Below are 18,789 nucleotides of genomic sequence, written 5' to 3'. Positions count from 1 at the left end.
GTAGGCTGACATAGAGGGTTTCAGGATAACGCAGAGGGTTTCAGGTTGTAGCAGAGGTCAGTAGGGCCTACGCTGGGTTTAGGAAAGTGTTGGAAGTTTGTCTATCAATGGGTAAGCCAATTTGGCACCCTGTTGTACAAGAAAATTGTTGAATAATAAAATCCTCCCTTGTTGCACCGGTTTTCCCACATTGGGTTTTTCCAGGGACATTAATCCAAAATAACTGTGTCAATGTGTGCATATTTTTGTTTCTGTATTACGATGTGATATCAGCAGCAGTATTTATTTTAATGTTTGTTGAAGTAATTTCATGAATAACTTATGATGAAATAAGTAGGAAAAGCAGCGAGATGGTCGTGAATGGGCTGAGAGATCAGGACAGGTTGGACGAAGCATCCAACTTTGTAGTCTGGAAGGCCAAGATCTTGTCCATTTTAGACATATATCTTATCAAGGGCTTCGCCTTGAGATTAATGGCTATCCCAGTTGACCTGGTAGCTAATGAAAGGTACGAGGAGGCAATGGCTAAGGCAAAGTGCATCATCCTTGATGGGGTCAAGGATCACGTGGTCCAACTTATTGCCAAGAAGGAAACGGCAAAGGAGATGTGGGACACTTTGAGGACATTGTACCAGCATGCTTCCGTGCAGAGGAAGATGCTTGTTGAGAATCAGCTAAGGTCATACCAGATGCAGATGGGATAGCAGATAGATCACTTCCTCAGCAGGTTGTAGGAGATCCTGGACCAACTGAATTCCATAGGGGCCACGTCGAATTAGGAGTTGATGGTAAGGACCAAACTTAACGCAGTCTCTGAGTGGGAGATATCTGTCCACAGCATATTGGGCACGGCGAGTCTTCCACATTTGGAAGAACTGTGGGCGGCTCTTCATCAAGAGGAGATCAGACGGCTAACCAAGATGGGAGATAGCAGCAAAGAAGTCCAAATAAAGAAGGAAGAGGAAGAGGATGCAGCTCGAGCATCTGTGGGAAAGCAGGAGAAGAGGAAGAAGAAGGACCTCTCGTAGGTCAAGTGCTTCCATTGTGGGGAACTGGGACACTATGTGAACTAGTGTCCGAGGAAGAAGAGTAAGGGAGAGGCTTCTGACTCTAAGGCAGCGTCAGCGAAGGCAGAGAAAGAAGTCGAGGAGGATGACGATTGTGCCATGAGTGCTTATGTGCCACTCGAGAAGAAGTGGGAAGACATCGACTTGTAGTCGGGAGGACTATAGGCAATGAGGGGCAGGATCCTTGAGGTACCCAACCTCTTGGATTATACCTTGCTAAGGGAGCCCCGAAGAGAAGTAGCACGACTAGCAGATGTGGGTAGAGACAGATGCGGATAAAGCGGCAAAGAGTGCTACAGTGCAGGAATCCCCGGGCAGCGCGAGGCTAGCAGGGTGTAACAATGCGAGAGGCGCGGGAGTGTTGCACCAGTGCAGGATGGCACGAAGAGGTGTGCAATGGTGCGAGATGCAGGGAGTTGTTGCAGTGGCGCAGAGGTCAATAGAGGGAGCACTTGTTAGCGGCAGAGGGAGCTTCAGCATCGGGAGTGTTTCTAGCTTGATAGGGATGTCAGAAGTTGGGTGGATTAGTTACTTACTTCTCAGTAACTAAGTTGCAGTGCAGTAGCAGTATGCAGCAGCACAATGCAGCATGATGAGAGGAGGTTGCAGTGCTTGGAGGATGGACCAGCAGCAGCACGGATGCAGAGGGAGTTGTCGTACAGATGCAGCAGTAGCAGTGGCAGGGCCATGGGCAGCAGTACAAGATGCAGCAGTGCAGAGGATGTTGGGCGGGGAAGCCTAGCATCAACACAGGTACCAATGCCATATAATTAAAGTGATGCTCAGTGTGGAGTATTACTAGAGCACAGTCTTCGCTAAGAGAGAGTGTTGATTTGGGGTAGCATCGAATGTGCTCTAGCCATGAAAATTGGTGGAGAGGCTAAAGCACATGAGATCTCCAAGACCCAGAAATGGTTTGGACAGATTGTACCCGGTTTGGGAGATATTAAAATAATTAATATTTTTAATGGAGTTCCCAAGTCTAAACTTAGGAAAAATAAAATATTAATGGGTACTAATATAAAATTGCGTTAGAAGGTTCCAAAAGTCATGGATCAAGCCAAATCTAATCTTAGCCGTTGATTAGAGATTTAATTTCGGTCATTGAAGGAACAACGAGAAAAGTATAAGAGGAGGCTTGAGGGTTAGTTGGAAGATACACCAGAATGATCAATCATTCATTTTGCTAGAGCGGGGCTGCTAAGCAAAGTTGAATCAGTGATCAGCAACGGAGGCAATGAGTACGAGCCAGAGAGGCAGAGACAATACTGAGAGACAAACGCAGAAGCACATAGAGAGAGCAGCAGTCAGTCCAGGCTACGCAGAGCCCAACAGGGTCAGCGCAGAGGCCAGAGGGAATGTGTCATCCATGCAGAGGCTACTGGAGTGACGCAGAGAGTCCCAGAGGCTACACATACTCAAAGGCTGACGCAGAGGGCCCTAGGGTTGATGCAGGTCAACAGGAGGCTGACGCAGAGGGCCCTAGGGTTGATGCAGGTCAACAGGAGGCTGACGCAAAGGCTAGAAGGGCCAGCGCTGAGCTTCAATTGTGCTGGAGAGGGTTTCATGGGATAGGTTTTCTGAATACCTATTTTCGAATATAGAGGTATTGCTGCCGTGTATTTTTCTCTATTGGGTGAGCTGGTTTGGTACCCTGTTGTACTCAGAAAGACTGCATAATAATATAACCCTCAGAATTGCTGCACCAATTTTCTCGCATTGGGTTTTTCCAAGGACATTTGTCCAAAAATAAGGGTGTCACTTGTGTGCTTGTTTTTTTTTCAGCTGATGAGCTATAGATGTTGTGATTGTATTGTGTTTATTTCGGTATTTAAATGTTTTGAATAACTTTTTTTAGAATTTACAAGTAGAAGAAATAAACCAGCAGAATACAGAGTAATTTTCTAATGGATAGACTTAGAAAATTCAACATTATAGGTAAGAGGAGGCAAAATAGTCAAATCTACAATACCTCATTTGAAAATAAAGGCATTGTAATGTTATCCCTTTTAATGTTCAACATTTTTTCATCTCTTGTTCGCATTAGTTCAGCCAAAATAACCACGCAGTTTAAAAATTGTCAGACCATGAAAAACTGTTGTAAATCCATAAAGCACAAAATTTAATTCAGTTGCCCTAAAGATGGTAACTCAGGTGTTGTTGCAGTGTGAATGAACAAGCCCTCTAAATTCCTCTAAGGCTGCACTTGTGTTTTTCGGCTTTACCACTTGAAGTGCTGGTTAGGATGTAAGAGGAGGCAACACAGACAAAGCTACAATATTTCATTTGAAGTGCAGGTTAGGATGTAAGAGGAGGCAACACAGACAAAGCTACAATGTTATCCTTTTTATCATGTCAACATTTTTTTCATCTCTCGTTTGCACTGGTTCAGCCAAAAGAACTAAGCAGTTTAAAAATTGTCAGACCATGAAAAACTGCTGTGAACCCATAAAACACAAAAGTTAATTGAGTTGCCCAAATGATAGTAACTCACCCGAACATGCATAGTGTAAGTGTCAATCTTCGGAAGAAGCTTTATTGCTTTACCAATGGCTGATATCATATCTTCAGGTACTGGTTCTGCAAGTACAATCATGTCGGGAGGCAAAACCTGCAGTGGTCCAAAGCATATCAGGTATTAAATAAAATAACTCAAAAGGAATCATCTTGAGAGCAATTTAACTATCAAAAAATATTTGGAATTTATAAGAATCACTTTACCACTCCCAATGGATTAAGTTTTTCTTTTACTGTATTTCTTTTGGAGATGCTATACAGCTCCCAATGCTTACTAGCGAACATTAATGCTTAAATTAAATTAAACTAAGTTATCGAATATACAAGAATATTGAAAACAACTTAATATTGGGAAACAAACAGTAGTAAAACTGAAGAAACTGGAACTGCATACATGCCTCTGGAACTCCACCAACTCTTGTGCTGACAGTTAGCAAGCCACAGCTAGCTGCCTCTAATATGGCAATACAGAATGCCTCCGTAAGCGAGCTACAACAAACAAGCTTGATCAATAAACTTATAAGATTCTTACACAGCCTATGCATAGCTCAGATAATGAATACTGTTGCCGTCATCTAGTTGCTTGAGTATATACCAAATCATGTCAACATGAAAAGCTTATTTTTGAGTATATTGAACAAAAATAGAAGGAAAAAGACGTTATTTTCCTTAAAATAGAATGCTCAAGGAAAACAATTTTAATTTCATCCCATAATCCATCTCCAGTATCCAGTGAATGTGCACAGTTCTACAGTGGAAAACAATAAAGTAAAATCAGCCAAGCAATTAGGAGTTAATTTGAAAACTCTCAGAACATGGAAAGGGAAAACTAAAGTAGAATTGATTAAGGAAAGACAGTAAAACTTTGTAATGTACCTAGGGAGGACAATTTGAGGTACCTAGAAAGGTACCCAAGGGGTACAATTAATGTAATCTGGCCATAATCATGGAATAAGACCCACTTGGTAGTTGGTGAGCAATAAATAGGCCCACTATATACTTAAATGGAATAATATAATACTGAAGTATAGCTGGCATAAACCCCAAAGAAGACTCATGAGAAAGTATATATACGCATGAATATCGTTGTATTGGATGTGTTGGTAATTGAATTGTAGCAAGCATGGTTTGTGGGGTGATTCTTTCCATAAGAAATAATTGAACATGTTACCCTTGTTAGTTTTTGTAGCATCGTAAGTGTTCTAGTCTCGAAACATTGTGGAGAGGCTAAAACACAAGAGTTCTCCATAACCAGGAAACCATTTCTGGAAATTCCACCTAGAAGTGTCTCAATTAGATTATTACCCTGTTTTAAAATAATTTCTAAGTCTAAACTTAGGAAAAGTGGCTAAATAATCAGTGTTAATTGATAAAGGTGTGAATTATCTAGAAACTCACATGGATCGACTGGGAAATGATCTTAGCCCTTGATTAAGTTTTAATCTTGGTCATTGGAGGTCCAACAAAAGATTATAAAAAGAAGACGATTGGTAGATGGAGAAGACACACTAGAGATCGATTTCCTTGGAGAGTCGGATTTTCCAGAGAGCAATAGCAGTTGTCGGGAGAGTTCAAGCCAAAGAAGGGAAGCAGAGACAGAGAGGGGCAAGGACAGTGAAGCCGAAGGAAGATTTTCTAGATTTGGTGCGTACTTTGCAAAGAGGCCAAGATGTTCTCTAGGAGGTTATGCAGAAGCATCGCAAAAGCCTCAAAAGGGCAATTCGATTTTGTTGGAGGAGAAGACGTCTTTAGTTCCAAAAGCCAAGAAGAATTTCCAAAGGGCCGAAGAAGCATTTTCCTAATCATCAATAGGCAAGACGACTAGATTGGTAGTCGATTCAGACAGCACGTGTGGCAAGCAACGCCAGAGTGACGCAGAGCCTGCGCAAGCCCTGTTGGACGACTAGCTTTTCAGGCACAGCAAAGTGTCGGGATTGCTCGGAGTGAAGGTAATTTCCCTCAGATAATTTTTGCCAATATTTTCTCTACAGGATTGCCAGTCTCCGGCATCCAGATTGTACTCAGATTATTTTAATGTTGCATAATAATTAAAACCCTCAAATACAGCACTAGTTTTCGCAAGTTGGGTTTTTCTGGGGACAATTGTCCAAAAATAATTGTGTCAATTTTTATGTATGTCTGCTAGCATATTTCTCAATTTCCAGCACTATTATTTTCCACAATATTTTTGTTAAGATTGTAGTGTGTTTATTTCGTTGTTGACGTAGCAATAAACAACTAAAGTAATTAACAGTTAGAAGAAATAATACGAGTTGCTGCAATAGGATTTCAAAATTGAAATTTTCACATGGTAACAGAGCGATTTTGATCAGGCGGGAAGCTCAAAAGTGAAAGGCAGAAATCGTTCAAATTCCGAGGGAGTCTAGCAACACAATTTCCAAATTTGCACAAAAGTTGGCTTAGCAAATCGAACTATGTTAGTTTTTGGTAGCATCGGATGTGCTCTAGCCATGAAAATTGGTGGAGAGGCTAAGGCACATGAGTTCTAAAGAACCCAGAAATCGTTTGGTGGAATTCCACCCGGATTGTATTTTATTAAAATAATTAATATTTTTAATGGGGTTCCTAACTCTAAACTTAAGAAAATTAAAATATTTAAGGGCATAAATCAAAATATGGGTGAGAATGATCTAGAAGGCAGATCAAGTCATGTTTTAATCTTAGTCGTTGATTAGAGACTTAATCTCGGTCGTTGAAGTCTCAACGAGAAAAGTATAAGGAGGCTTGGGGTTCATTTAGAAACACACACGGAGAGAATGAATTGATCTAGAGTTTGATTTATAGGGCAAGGAAGTTGAGAATTTGAACCAAATGATCAGTTGCAGTAGAGGGGCAGGGATAGTTCGGGAGTACTGACAGAGAGGCGAAGAGAAGCTAGTGGAGGCAGCGCAGCAACCAGAGGGACTAACGTTGGGCCAATGTGGGCCCACGCAAGCCTGACGCAAAGCCAGAAGGGCCAGTGCAAAAGTTGAAGTTGCCCTCACGCAGAAAGTCGAAACTGTCAGGCAACTCCCGGAACAACCGAGAAGGTTGACGCAAAAAGCAGAAGAGACAGTGCAAGGCTGACGCAGAGCCTGAAAGGCAGACACAGGGCCAATGCAAAGATAGTCGCGGTTAGCCAGTGTTGCTATCGGATCAGCTGGAATCTGCCAGGTGAAGTGAGGTAAAACTCACTCAATTTTTCCGCCATTGTATTTTCTTTGTCACTGGATTGTCGGGAGGGCATCCAACATTTGTATTCAAAATCACTACTTAATAATAGAAAACCCTCAGAGTTGTTGCACCAATTGTCCCACATTGGGTTTTCTCGAGGACTATTTTGTCCAAAAATAACGGTGTCCTATGTATCTTGTTCTTTGCTCAATTTTATGTTTCATGTAATCAAATTTTAAGTAGTGTAGGCTGCAGAAGTAATTTGCTTCAGTATTCAGAGAATAACATGATAATGTATATTAAAATCAAGTAGGTGAAGTAGATTCAGTTTTGTTGCAATAGGGGTTCCTTGAGGATTAGGAATTTTCACATGGTATCAGAGCATTGATTTTGAAACAGAAAGAGCAGATCCAACACTGAGCAGAGAAGCCAATAGCTGCGTTTGACAGCAATTCAAATCCCCTTGAAGGGATTGCACAATCCTTGCCTGTAAGCGAGATTCTAAGGAAATCTCTCTCTAAGAGAGTCGACAGAGAAGTACGATTTCTGGTTCGAGAGCTTGCAAAGGTAGAGGGAGTGACGCAGAGCCCCAGCGCAGTGCTTGAAGGGCGCAGTTTATCCTAGGGCAGAAATCTATTGGAAAAGAGAGAAGACACATAGTAAGGGAATTTTCTCCTCAAAGAACTTTTCTCGCCAAAATTTTGAATTTCTCACTTGTCGGGCAAGAGTGTTGAGCAGTAACTAGAGGAGTCAATTCGACAATTTGCGTGAGAAGGCATCACACGGGCTCAGAGATCAGGACAGGTTGGAAGGAGCTTGCAACTATGTCATATGGAAGACCAGAATCTTAGTTATTCTAGAGGAGTACGATCTTGAAGATTACGTCAAGAGTGGTGTGGTTGTTCTCGCAGACAACGATCAGAAGAAGAAGTACAAGGTTGAGCAGGGAAAGGCAAAGAGGTTCCTACTCGATGGAGTTCGAGATCATGTGGTCTCACACTTGCAGGGCAAAGATACAGCGAGAGAAATGTGGGAAGGTTTGTCTTCACTGTATGAAGGCTCTTCCAAACAACGGAAGATGTACCTAGAACAAAAGTTGCAACAGACATTGATGCAGAAGGGAGAAGGGGTTAACCCCTATCTTCAACGTCTTCAAAACACCAGAGACCAGCTTGTTGCAGTGGGGTCTACTCCTCAGTCTACCGTGATGGTAAGGACAACCCTGAATGGAGTCTCGAATGAATGGCAAGTCTTCATCCAAAGTATATTGAGCAGGGAAAGACTACCTTCATGGGAGGAGATGTGGACAGCCCTTCAATAGGAGGAATTAAGGAGGGATCTGGTTAAGGTCAATCTCAATGGCAGCAGTGGGAGTGGCATGAATACCAAGGAAGAGGAGGAGAACGGAAGGAGGACATTTCGAAGGTGAAATGTGTTTCAGATGTGGCGAAATGGTCCACTTTGCATCCCAGTGTCCTTTGAAGCAAAAGGATAAAGATGAGAAATATGATCCTAAGGTTGCTCCAGCAGAGATTGACAAAGATGAGTTTTCCATGAGTGCCCACGCATCTCCAAGAGGGAAATGGGGCGATATTGAGTTGTAGTCAGGGGGACTACATATGGGCAGGATCCTTGAGGAGTCCACCTCTTGGATCAAATTCCTTGCTATGGTAGCCCGAGATTCAGCACTGGCGAGATGGACTTAGTGTCAGATGATGCAGTGGATTGTTTGGAGAGACAAATGTCGTAGCCTGAGACCAAAGACTGATCAGTGCAGAGCAAGGTTGGTAGCAGTGCAGATAGCACAGTGCATAAGTCGGCAGCATAGAAGATTTAGAGGGTCAGAGACTAGTAACAATTTGATTCCAACATTCATGGTATTATGTTGAACACAGTTAAGTTCAGTAATTTTGGATGTTTTCAGTTGCTTCTCTCAGCAACTGAGTTGCAGTACGAATACAGAGTTAGCAATGGCAGTGGCAGTGGCAGTGGCAGTGTCATCGGCAGCAGTACAGTAGCAGCAACAGAACAATGTTGGTGGCAGCAACAATACGGAAAGGAGGTGCTTCAAAAGCAGAGCACCATGCAGTTGGACATTGTTGCTACAATGCTTTCCTTGCTAAGAGGGAGTGTTAGTTTTTGGTAGCATCGGATGTGCTCTAGCCATGAAAATTGGTGGAGAGGCTAAGGCACATGAGTTCTAAAGAACCCAGAAATTGTTTGGTGAAATTCCACCCGGATTGTATTTTATTAAAATAATTAATATTTTTAATGGGGTTCCTAAGTCTAAACTTAGGAAAATTAAAATATTAATGGGTATTAATCAAAATATGGGTGAGAATGATCTAGAAGGCGGATCAAGTCATGTTTTAATCTTAGTCGTTGATTAGAAACTTAATCTCAGCCATTGAAGTCTCAACAAGAAAAGTATAAGGAGGGGGCTTGGGGTTCATTTAGAAACACACAAGGAGAGAACGAATTGATCTGGAGTTCGATTTCTAGGACTAGGAAGCTGAGAATTCGAACTGAGTGATCAGTTGCAGCAGAGGGGCAGGGATAGTTCAGGAGTACTGACAGAGAGGTGAAGAGAAGCTAGTGGAGGCAGCACAGCAGCTAGAAGGACTGATGTTGGGCCAATCTGGGCCCACGCGGGCCTGACGCAGAGCCAGAAGGGCAAGCACAGAAGTTGAAGTTGCCCTCACATAGAAAGCTAGAACTGTCGAGGAACTGCCAGAACAGCTGGGACGGTTGACGTAGAAAGCAGAAGAGACAGTGCAGGGCTAACACAGAGCTTGAAAGACTGACGCAACGCCTACATAGGGCCAACATAGAGATAGTCGGGGTTAGCTAGTTTTGTTGTCGGAACAGCCGGAATCTGCTGGGTTAAGTGAGATAAAAGTTAAAACTCACTCAATTTTTCTGCCATTGTATTTTCTCTGTCACTAGATTGTCGAGAGGGCATCCAGCATTTGTATTCAGAATTACTGCTTAATATTAGAAAACCATCATAGTTGTTGCACCGGTTTTCCTGCATTGGGTTTTTCCAGGACTATTTTGTCCAAAAATAACGGTGTCCTATGTATCTTGTTCTTTGCTTAGTTTTTTGTTTCATGTAATCAAATTTTAAGTAGTGTAGGCTGCAAAAGTAATTTGCTTCAGTATTCAGAGAATAATTTGATAATGTATGTTAAAATCAAGTAGGTGAAGTAGATTCAATTTTGCTGCAGTAGGGGTTCCTTGAGGACTAGGAATTTTCACAAACTACTGGGCAGAGGGCTCGATTTTTCAAGTGCAGGTGGCAAGAAAAATTCGCAGAGCTTAGGAGAAATTCCAGCAGGCAATAGAGAAGCTGCAAAGAAGTTTCGGTGAAGCAGATCAGATTTTTGCTGAACATATTCCTTTCTTGGACGCAGAAAGGTTTTGCAGCAGCAGAATCAATGTTGGGTGGAAGAAAAAGGGCATGCACAGAGGGAAATTTCTCTCAGGCGATTTCAAGTTCTAGAAATTTGATTTTCCAGTTGCAGAGTGGAAATAGCTGTGAGCAGCTTTTCTCATTGCAAAAGGGAGTGTGAGTAGCAGATTCAGTAGTCGAGCAGAAGGAAAGAGGGAGATTTATGACCAAATTTAGAGATGGTCACAGTTGGGCTTAGAGATTAGGATAGGTTGGAGGGAGCCTCCAACTTCGACATCTGGAAGGCTAAGATGACCTTCCTGTTGGATGAACATGGCCTGAAAGCCTACGTGGACTATGTGATAGCAGTACCCCAGGATGTCGATCAACTCAAGGAGTACAGGAAGGAAATGCAAAGGCGAAGAGATTGATCCTAGATGGAGTATGGGGCCATATAGTCTCACATATCGCAGAAAAAGGAATAGACAACTAAATGTGGGGTGCTCTTGTCCATCTGTATCAAGGCACTTCCGAGCAGCAAAAGATGTTCCTGCAGGAGAAGCTAAGGAGCATCAAGATGATGAAGGAAGAAAGCATAGACTCCTTCCTCACCAAGATTCAAGAGGTTCAAGATCAACTTGCAATCGTTGGGGAGGCATCTCAACCAACAGAGTTTATATGGTGGGCACTGAATAGTGTCTCATAGGAGTGGCAAGTGTTTTTCCAAAGCATCTTGGGTAGAGACACATTGCCTAGATGGGACAAGATGTGGTTCGACCTACAGCAAGAGGAGTTGAGGCGTGTTTTGTTAAAGAGTACCATCAGCGGAAGCAGCATCAAGGGCACAAAAGGTGAAGAGGAGAATGTGGCTCTAGCATCCAAGGGTCTCAGCCAAGCACAGGCGGAGAAGAAGAAGAAGAAAGACATGTCTAAGGTCAAGTGCTTCAGGTGTGGCAAGCTTAGCCACTACAATACGCGATTCCTCTTAGGAAGAAGGACAAGCAGGAGAAGCAAGACCAGGCAACTGTGTTTGCTAAGATAGATATGCTATCCTCTAGGCTAGAAAAAGAGTTTGCTATGTATGCAGTTATACCTCCGGGAGTGAGGTGGGGCGATATCGAACTATAGTCTCAGAGTTGTAGAGGTTGGGTAGGGTCCAATGCGGTGTCCTCCTCATGGATCATTACCTTGCTATAGGGGCCCACATTATTCAGTAGCAAGATGGATCAGTGTCAATGATGCAGCGAGATTCCCGAGTGACAATTGCAGACTAGTAGCAGTCAAATGTTGAGGAGCGCAATGCAACGTTGATAGCAAAGCAGGAGGCTCAGTGGCAGAGTCAACAACAGCGCAAATTCTTCAGTAGACAACATAGTGGCTAGAAGCAGTCAGGACTCAGGAGACAGATGCAGGAGACACAGTTGATTCAGTATTCAGGATGCTTCTCAGTTACATTAGTCGCAGTTGCAGCAGCGACAGATGAGGAGTTGCAGTGTAGATGCAGAGTTGGCAATAGTATATCAGTGTCATCAGCAACACAGATGCAGCATTAGAGTTGCGCAGTGGTTGGTGGGCAATGGCAGGCAGTCACAGTGGCCAGACATTAGCAGTGTGACAAAGGTTGATCCAGAGACACAATGTTGTAGTAGCAATGCAGCATTAGAACACCTTCCTCGCTAAGAGGGAGTGTTAGTTTTTGTAGCATCAAAGGTGTTCTAGCCTCGAAACTTTGTGGAGAGGCTAAAACACAGGAGTTATCCATAACCCAAAAACCGTTTTTGGAAATTCCACCTAGAAGTGTCTCAATTAGATTATTAGCCTATTTTTAAATAATTCCTAGGTTTAAACTTAGGAAAAGTGGCTAATTAATCAATATTAATTGAGAAAGGTGTAAATTATCTAGAAACTTACATGGATAGACTAGGAAATGATCTTAGCCCTTGATTAAGTTTTAATCTTGGTCGTTGGAGGTCCAACAGAAGATTATAAGAAGTTGATGGGTAGATGGAGAAGACACACTAAAGATCAATTTCCTTAGGACAGTTCAAGCCAGAGAAGGGAAGCAGAGATAGAGAGGGGCAGGGGCAGTGAAGCCGGAGGAAGATTTTCCAAATCTAGTGAGTCCTTTGTAGAGAGGCCGAGATTTTCTCCAGGAGGTTGCGCAGAGGCAGCGCAGAAGCCTCAAAAGGGTAGATCGATTTTGCTGGAAGAGAAGACGTCTTCAGTTCCAAAAGTCGGGAAGAGATTCACGAGGGCCAAAGAAGCATTTTCCCAGTCATCAGCAGGCAAGATGACTAGATTGGCAATCGATTCAAGCAACACATGTGGGAGGCAGTGCCAGAGTGACGCAGAGCCTGCGCAGACCCAGTTGGATGGCTAGCCTTTCAAGGGCAGTCAAGTGTCATGATTTCACGGAGTGAGGGTAATTTCCCTCAGATAATTTTTGCCAACATTTTCTCTACAGGATTGTCAATTTTTGACATCCAAATTGTACTCAGATTATTTCACTGTTGGATAATAATTAAAACCCTTAGCTGTTGCACCAGTTTTCCCAAGTTGGGTTTTTTCGAGGACATTTGTCCAAAAATAATTGGGTCAATTTTTATGTGTGCGCTAGCATATTTCTCAGTTTCTGGCACTATTATTTTCTGTGGTATTTTTGTGAAGATTGCATTGTGTTTATTCCATTGTTGTCATAGCAATAAACTGCTAAATTAATTAACAGTTAGAAGAAATAATACCAATTGTTGCAATAGGATTTCAGAATTGCAATTTTCACAACCCTACCTTAAGGGTTGTTTCTATATTCTTGTGTTTGTCTATTGTGTTATTACGTTTCTTATTCTTAGTTTATGGGTTACAACCATTAAGTTCCAATTAAAGTCGGGAGCGACATTGGAAGCCAAGGATGTGTTGATTGTACCAAGACTAAAGAAGAACTTGCACTCAGTCTCACTAATCAAGGACAAAGGATATGTGGTTATGTTCAAGAATGAGGAGATGTCCATTAATCCAGAGGAATCTAGCCGAGACACAACAGTGGTTATCGAAGTTAAATAGAGCAATTTATATTAGTTGACAAGCAAACTTGTTCAAGCATTGGTATATGACAGTGACAACCTATGTGAGCTATGGCACAAAATCATGGGACACTTGCTTTATAGGGCATTGTCGATTATGAGGGAGATTATCGCTAGTGCCCCAAATTCCAGCATTGTGTAGCAAGGTGTGTGCAAAGGGTATTTACTTCGCAAGAATGCCAAGGTTTCTTTTCCGAGCAACGAGAGTAAGTCCGTGGGGATCTTGGATCTTATTCACTCGGATGTATGTGGGTCGATGTTGGCAGCCATTAGTATAGGGAGCACAGTACTACATTGTGTTTATTGAAGACTATTCTAGGAAAACTTGGATCTTCTTCATGAAGACCAAGGATGAGGTCTTTAGTAGGTTGCAAGAGTTCAAGGGCTTAGTGGGAGAACCAAATAAGAAAGAAGATCAAGGTCTTGAGCTCAAACAATGGGGGAGAGTACACCTCCAACAACTTCAAGGATTTTTTTGAGGAAGGGATCAAGAGGGAGATGACATTCTTGTACAACCCTCAAAAAAATGGAGTTTCCAAGAGAAAGAATCGGTCCATTCCAAGGCTATGTGACATGACTAGGAGCCATCTATGTCTTTTTGGGCAGAGGCATGTAACATTGCAGTATATGTGTAGAACATGAGGCACGATATTGGGAGACAAGACTCCTAAGGAAACATTCACAAGGGTGAAGCCAAAGATAGGACACTTGAGGATCTTTGGTTGCCCAGTTTACATCCATGTCCCTACCAAGAAGAGGATGAAGCTAGAGCCTTCAAGATAGAAGGGCATATTTTTTGATACAACAAGACTTGAAAGGGTTGCGGGATCTTCATACCAGCATAGAGGAACACAGTTATGAGCAAGAACACTTTCAATGAGAAACTGGCATCTAGGAAGTTTAATGAGTTGCCACCACCATTGACAGAGGACGAGGAGCAGGAGGTTCCAAAGGTAGAGAAACATGCAAAGGCTTCCAGTTTAGGGAGTCAACCTTCAGGTGGGGAGGAGTTAGTAGCTTCTTCCAGTTTTGTCAAGAGGCCAAGGCGGTTTAAGAAGACATTGAAGGATGCTTAGGAGCATGTGAAGGCTCTGAGGAGCACATTCAGGGAGAGTAGGCCTCCGAAGAAGTTTCTGAACTACATGACACTAATGAGTAGCATCATTGAAGAGACAGAAAATCACAAGGTTTGGAGGAAAGCCATGGTGAAGGATGATGCATAGGATATTATGCCAAGATAAAAGGGACTGCCAATTCTGTGTGGCTCTTCAGGAAGTACCTTCCTTGCTGAGAGAGAGTGTTGATGTTAGAAGCTCGGATAGGTACTTACACATAGGCCTATGTGTCTAGGCATGTGGAAGTCACCTAATTGACCCTTAACTTCAGCAATTAATTGACTTTTATAAGATAAGTGAGTTCATCTAATGAAATGCAAAGGTTATCTGCATTAGTGAATTAAATGAATCTCAACCATTGATCTCAAGTGATGTTGATGTTGAAGTGTAACTAGGTTCGGTCTTCATAATGACATGATCTTTGTATATGATGTAATAAAAGAGAATAAATTATTTTTGTAATCTTGTTGCATGGGTTTCATGAACAAGAAGTGTCACTAGATCAAAGACTTCTTCTTGATGTCTTTAGGATATATTTATGAGTCAAGGAGTCATGTCATGTGTATAGAAACTCATCATGAGTTCATGTAAATATATACAAGTCTTCAACAGCCCTCCAAGGCCAAGATCAATGCCTCAAACAAGCCCTCTGAACACTGCAAGCGAAAACAATAAGAGGATCTTCATGTCGGCTCAAAAATGAATTAAATAAATAAATAATAAGTCGTGTCAGCTTGGCAAAATAGACGCGTCGGTTCATAAGTGTACGTCGGCTTGCATATATGACCCTAACCACTATAAATACCCCAGTGGGGTTATCTACAAATGGCATGACAGAACTTGTATATAGCTGTAGTAGACGCAGTGAGGAATGATGAAGCCGCAGGTATAGAAGAATCGCAGTCAAGGCGGAAGTCAAGGTATATGGAGCCGCAGTCAAGACTGAGGAAGTCACATTCAAGGAGAGGGTAGCCGCAGTGATAAGGAAGAGCTACAGGGAGGGTTAATGAGGCCGCAGGAAGGAGCTACAATAGTCACAGTGAATGTATACAGCCGCAGTCAAGGGAATCTCTGTCAAGGTCATGTAGCCGCAGTAAGGAGGATGAGGTCTATGGGTTTCGCTGCCTCCTTGGATGTATATCAGGAGCAACAGAACATCCTCCTCTCATACCTATAGTGTTCTCGTATGGATAGGAGCAGGCAGCATGTGATCCAGGCATATAACTGAAGAACTCTCAGCATAAGGATGTAGTCACTATGGATGGATTACTCCCAGCATTAACATATATCATTGTCTTCACGTTGATCCTAAGGATGGCATATCTGCCACAGCCTTGATATGTCAAGAAGATCTATATGATCTCGGCAGAACTATGAAAGGAGACTCCATGATGACAGAGATCCTTGGCATCCAATGTCATTGTGTCACCACAGCTCTCGGATTTATTATGATGCAGACCTGATATACTTTGAGGTACAGTGATCTATGTTACAGGAATGAGGATGCTGCAGTGGTGAAGATCATGGTGTTGTAGCAGTAATGAAGATAATGATCACGATGGCGATTACATCTATGGTGCAGCAAAGATGATGATCTCAGTAGTGCTTAAAAAGGAGAATTGATGGCTTGGTTTTGGAGAGGCAAATTGTGTCAAGGGTCATGGTCTTGGTATTCGTCAATAGAATCTCTATAAGAAGAATTTACGCATGGGTTTTCCTCTCCAAGAGGGAGAGGTTTTGGCCCTGGCAGAGAGCCAAACTTTCTGTTCTTGTCTCTTTTGTTTTTGAGAGCAGTTTGATGAAGCTAACTCACATATGTTAATAATGAAGTAACATCAAGCTAAGATAAGAAAATGCATAAACACTTCACAAATTGTTATCATGTATATGAAGAATCAATCTAACTATGCATGCCCTAGATTCTTCAACATGGTATCAGATGGATAGGTTCAGCAATCAAAGGAAGGGTAGAAAATAAACATTCAAGAATCAAGTATCTACAAGACATAAAAACAACTGAAGATCTGCATGGCAGAATCAAACCCTAGATCGGAGATCAGTCTACATCAACAAGGGTTTCAGATGTCAATAGTGTTCAGATCTCAGGATATGCAACAGCAGTTTTGGCAAATCCATCCACAACTCAGTTTTGATCCTTCTTTATAAAGATCAAGGTTCAATAAGCAGTTCACAACTTCAGTCATCTTCAGTAAGGGTCTTGAAGGTCTGAAGTCAATGGTCTGGTCTATATCAACAGCCTTGGTATCTCTCACACTCCACACCATGGCATGATTTCTACATTACAGTGATGGATCTCTTCAAGAAACAGCTCGGATTCCCATTCAAAGAAGCAGATCATCTACAACACGATTTGCATGATCAAGACTCAAATCAGATGATGCACTATCCTATCACATTATGGCGAGCAACCTCTAGTTGATGATGCAAGGACAAAATGTTCACGTTAAATACTCTTGAAGCATCAATGCATCTACCTCAACATCAGTCAACACGATCAAGGTGAACATTTTATCTTCACATCTCAAGTAAGTATTTCTCATTAATTGTTTTTGAAATGACTTCATTGCAAGAAGATCTATATATGTTGTATGGGTTGTCATATTGAACTTTCTAAGTCTACCAGTTAGAAACCCTCCATGCACTTTACTGATTTATTCCTACCTACTTGTTTTGTTACTTAACAAGTTATTACAATGTAAATACTAAAAATAAACACTAGTGTATGCTCAACATATTACAGATCAACCACTGAAGGAAACAAAAACAACCACACCAAATGACACCGTTATTTTTAAACCAATGTCCCCAGTGTTGACCACTACGTGTCAACGACCCATAGCAATACACCCCCTTTTTCACAAAAGGGGTAGCGCCTGATCGACGTGTTCCTACCATCCAGCTATCATTGTCAGCCTGAGGATCATCTTATAATGTAAACCCAGTCTGCATGTGTATAATGTAAATAATCTCAGCAGATCCGTGTCGTGTATGTAATCACCTAGGTAAACCTAGTTTTCTAGTAACGATCTACATTCTAGGAGGTCTTTTGTCTCACCAATCCATTATGGGATGGTCGGCAGAGTTTTCCTTCAGCCTACCCCAAAGCCGGAATGGATTTTGTCATTGGAATCTTAGGGAAGTCCTAGTGTTCTAGATTGAGTTTATGTAAAAGTGATTTGGAAAATTCCTAACTATTTGGTTAGGTTATTTTATTACAAATTGCTTGATCTGCTTGATTATATTTGTGTCGCAAAACTGGGTAGTCTGTGAGGGTCTTTTGCAGATGGGTTTTCCCCCTTGAGATGTAAAAAATGTAAAAATCATGATGTAAAGTGTCTTGAGGTTAGAAAAATAATTTATCCCCTCATAGGTCCTAGGTCCTAGGTAAATTTAAATTTTCCAGAGGTAAAATTCATGGATCCTTTAAAAAATTAAATCTTAACAGGTCCAGAGACCAATGTGGAAAAAGTCGAAGTCGAGATTAATTCGGCAAGGGTCCAAAAGTTGAAAAACTCGTCAAAGTCGGGAGTTTTTTGAAAAAGTCGACAAAATTAAAAAAACACAAAATTATTCATTTTTATTTTATTTTTTTTAACATGTAGAGTATCCACAACATCAAATAAATGCATTTCCACATAAACATGTAAAGAAAGCTAATATATAATATGTATATGAAGTCTAATGCTACATCACATATCAAAATAGTGAATCAACTCCTGAATTTTGGGTCCTGTCTGAGTCTCAACTCTCAAGAGTCAAAATATCAACAAAAAATATAATAAATGTATATCATGAGTCATCTAAAAGTCATCAAGTAATCAGTGACTGAGATCCTCTTCCCCTTTTAATTTTTGTTTCCGCTAATTGTATTAAGAAATAAGTCATGCATTTATTCAATAGTTTGTAATCTGCTTGGGTAATAAGGTGTCAGGTGGTAGGTCCAATGAAAATTAATAGTGAGTATCACAGTAGATGTGAAAATTAACGCTTGGTGACTCCAAGCTGCTTATTTTCTGAGAAAACAGTAGATGTGAAAATTAACGCTTGGTGACTCCAAGCTGCTTATTTTCTGAGAAAACAGTAGATGTCAGATTACTAACCTAGCCTTGGCATCTATTATTCAAAAACACTTGGAGGTAAAATCCACTTCTGATACATAACCTTTGCCCACATTTACAGGGAGTTCACCACTAAAGAAGATTCCCTTTCAAAACGTGCTCTCATTGCAGGAAGTATCTTTGTTGTCACAAGATTTCACAGGTACTTTGTTCCTGTCTGAAAAATGGGTTCTTTTTTTAGGCACTGGTTTTGTTTTTTTTGGACAAGTTGTTGCTATTTGATCTTCATGACCTCCTCTTTGTTGTTTCTTCTAGAAGCATTCAACAACTGTAACAATGTTTTTGATGGTGTGGGGTTCTTTCTAC

General features: G+C 41.5%; 1 protein-coding gene across 5 annotated transcripts in view; it reads right to left on the bottom strand.

Annotated features, from left to right (window-relative positions):
- LOC149147049 (phosphatidylinositol N-acetylglucosaminyltransferase subunit A-like) overlaps positions 1-18,789 on the bottom strand; it is a 318,990-nt gene that overhangs the window by 194,969 nt on the left and 105,232 nt on the right. For all 5 annotated transcript variants that reach the window (XM_089440601.1, XM_089440599.1, XM_089440598.1 and 2 more), the window contains exons 5-6: positions 3,983-4,073; positions 3,562-3,678 (exon numbers count right to left, since the gene is read on the bottom strand). In XM_089440601.1, coding sequence (XP_089296727.1) covers positions 3,562-3,678; positions 3,983-4,073 — 208 coding nt within the window. The remainder of the gene's footprint in view (positions 1-3,561; positions 3,679-3,982; positions 4,074-18,789) is intronic.

Source organism: Pinus tabuliformis, chromosome 9 (genome assembly GCF_031772625.1).
Source record: "Pinus tabuliformis cultivar Carrire ecotype Pingquan chromosome 9, CPIR1, whole genome shotgun sequence".
Classification (NCBI taxonomy): domain Eukaryota; kingdom Viridiplantae; phylum Streptophyta; class Pinopsida; order Pinales; family Pinaceae; genus Pinus; species Pinus tabuliformis.
This window is presented reverse-complemented; position numbering and strand designations above follow the sequence as displayed.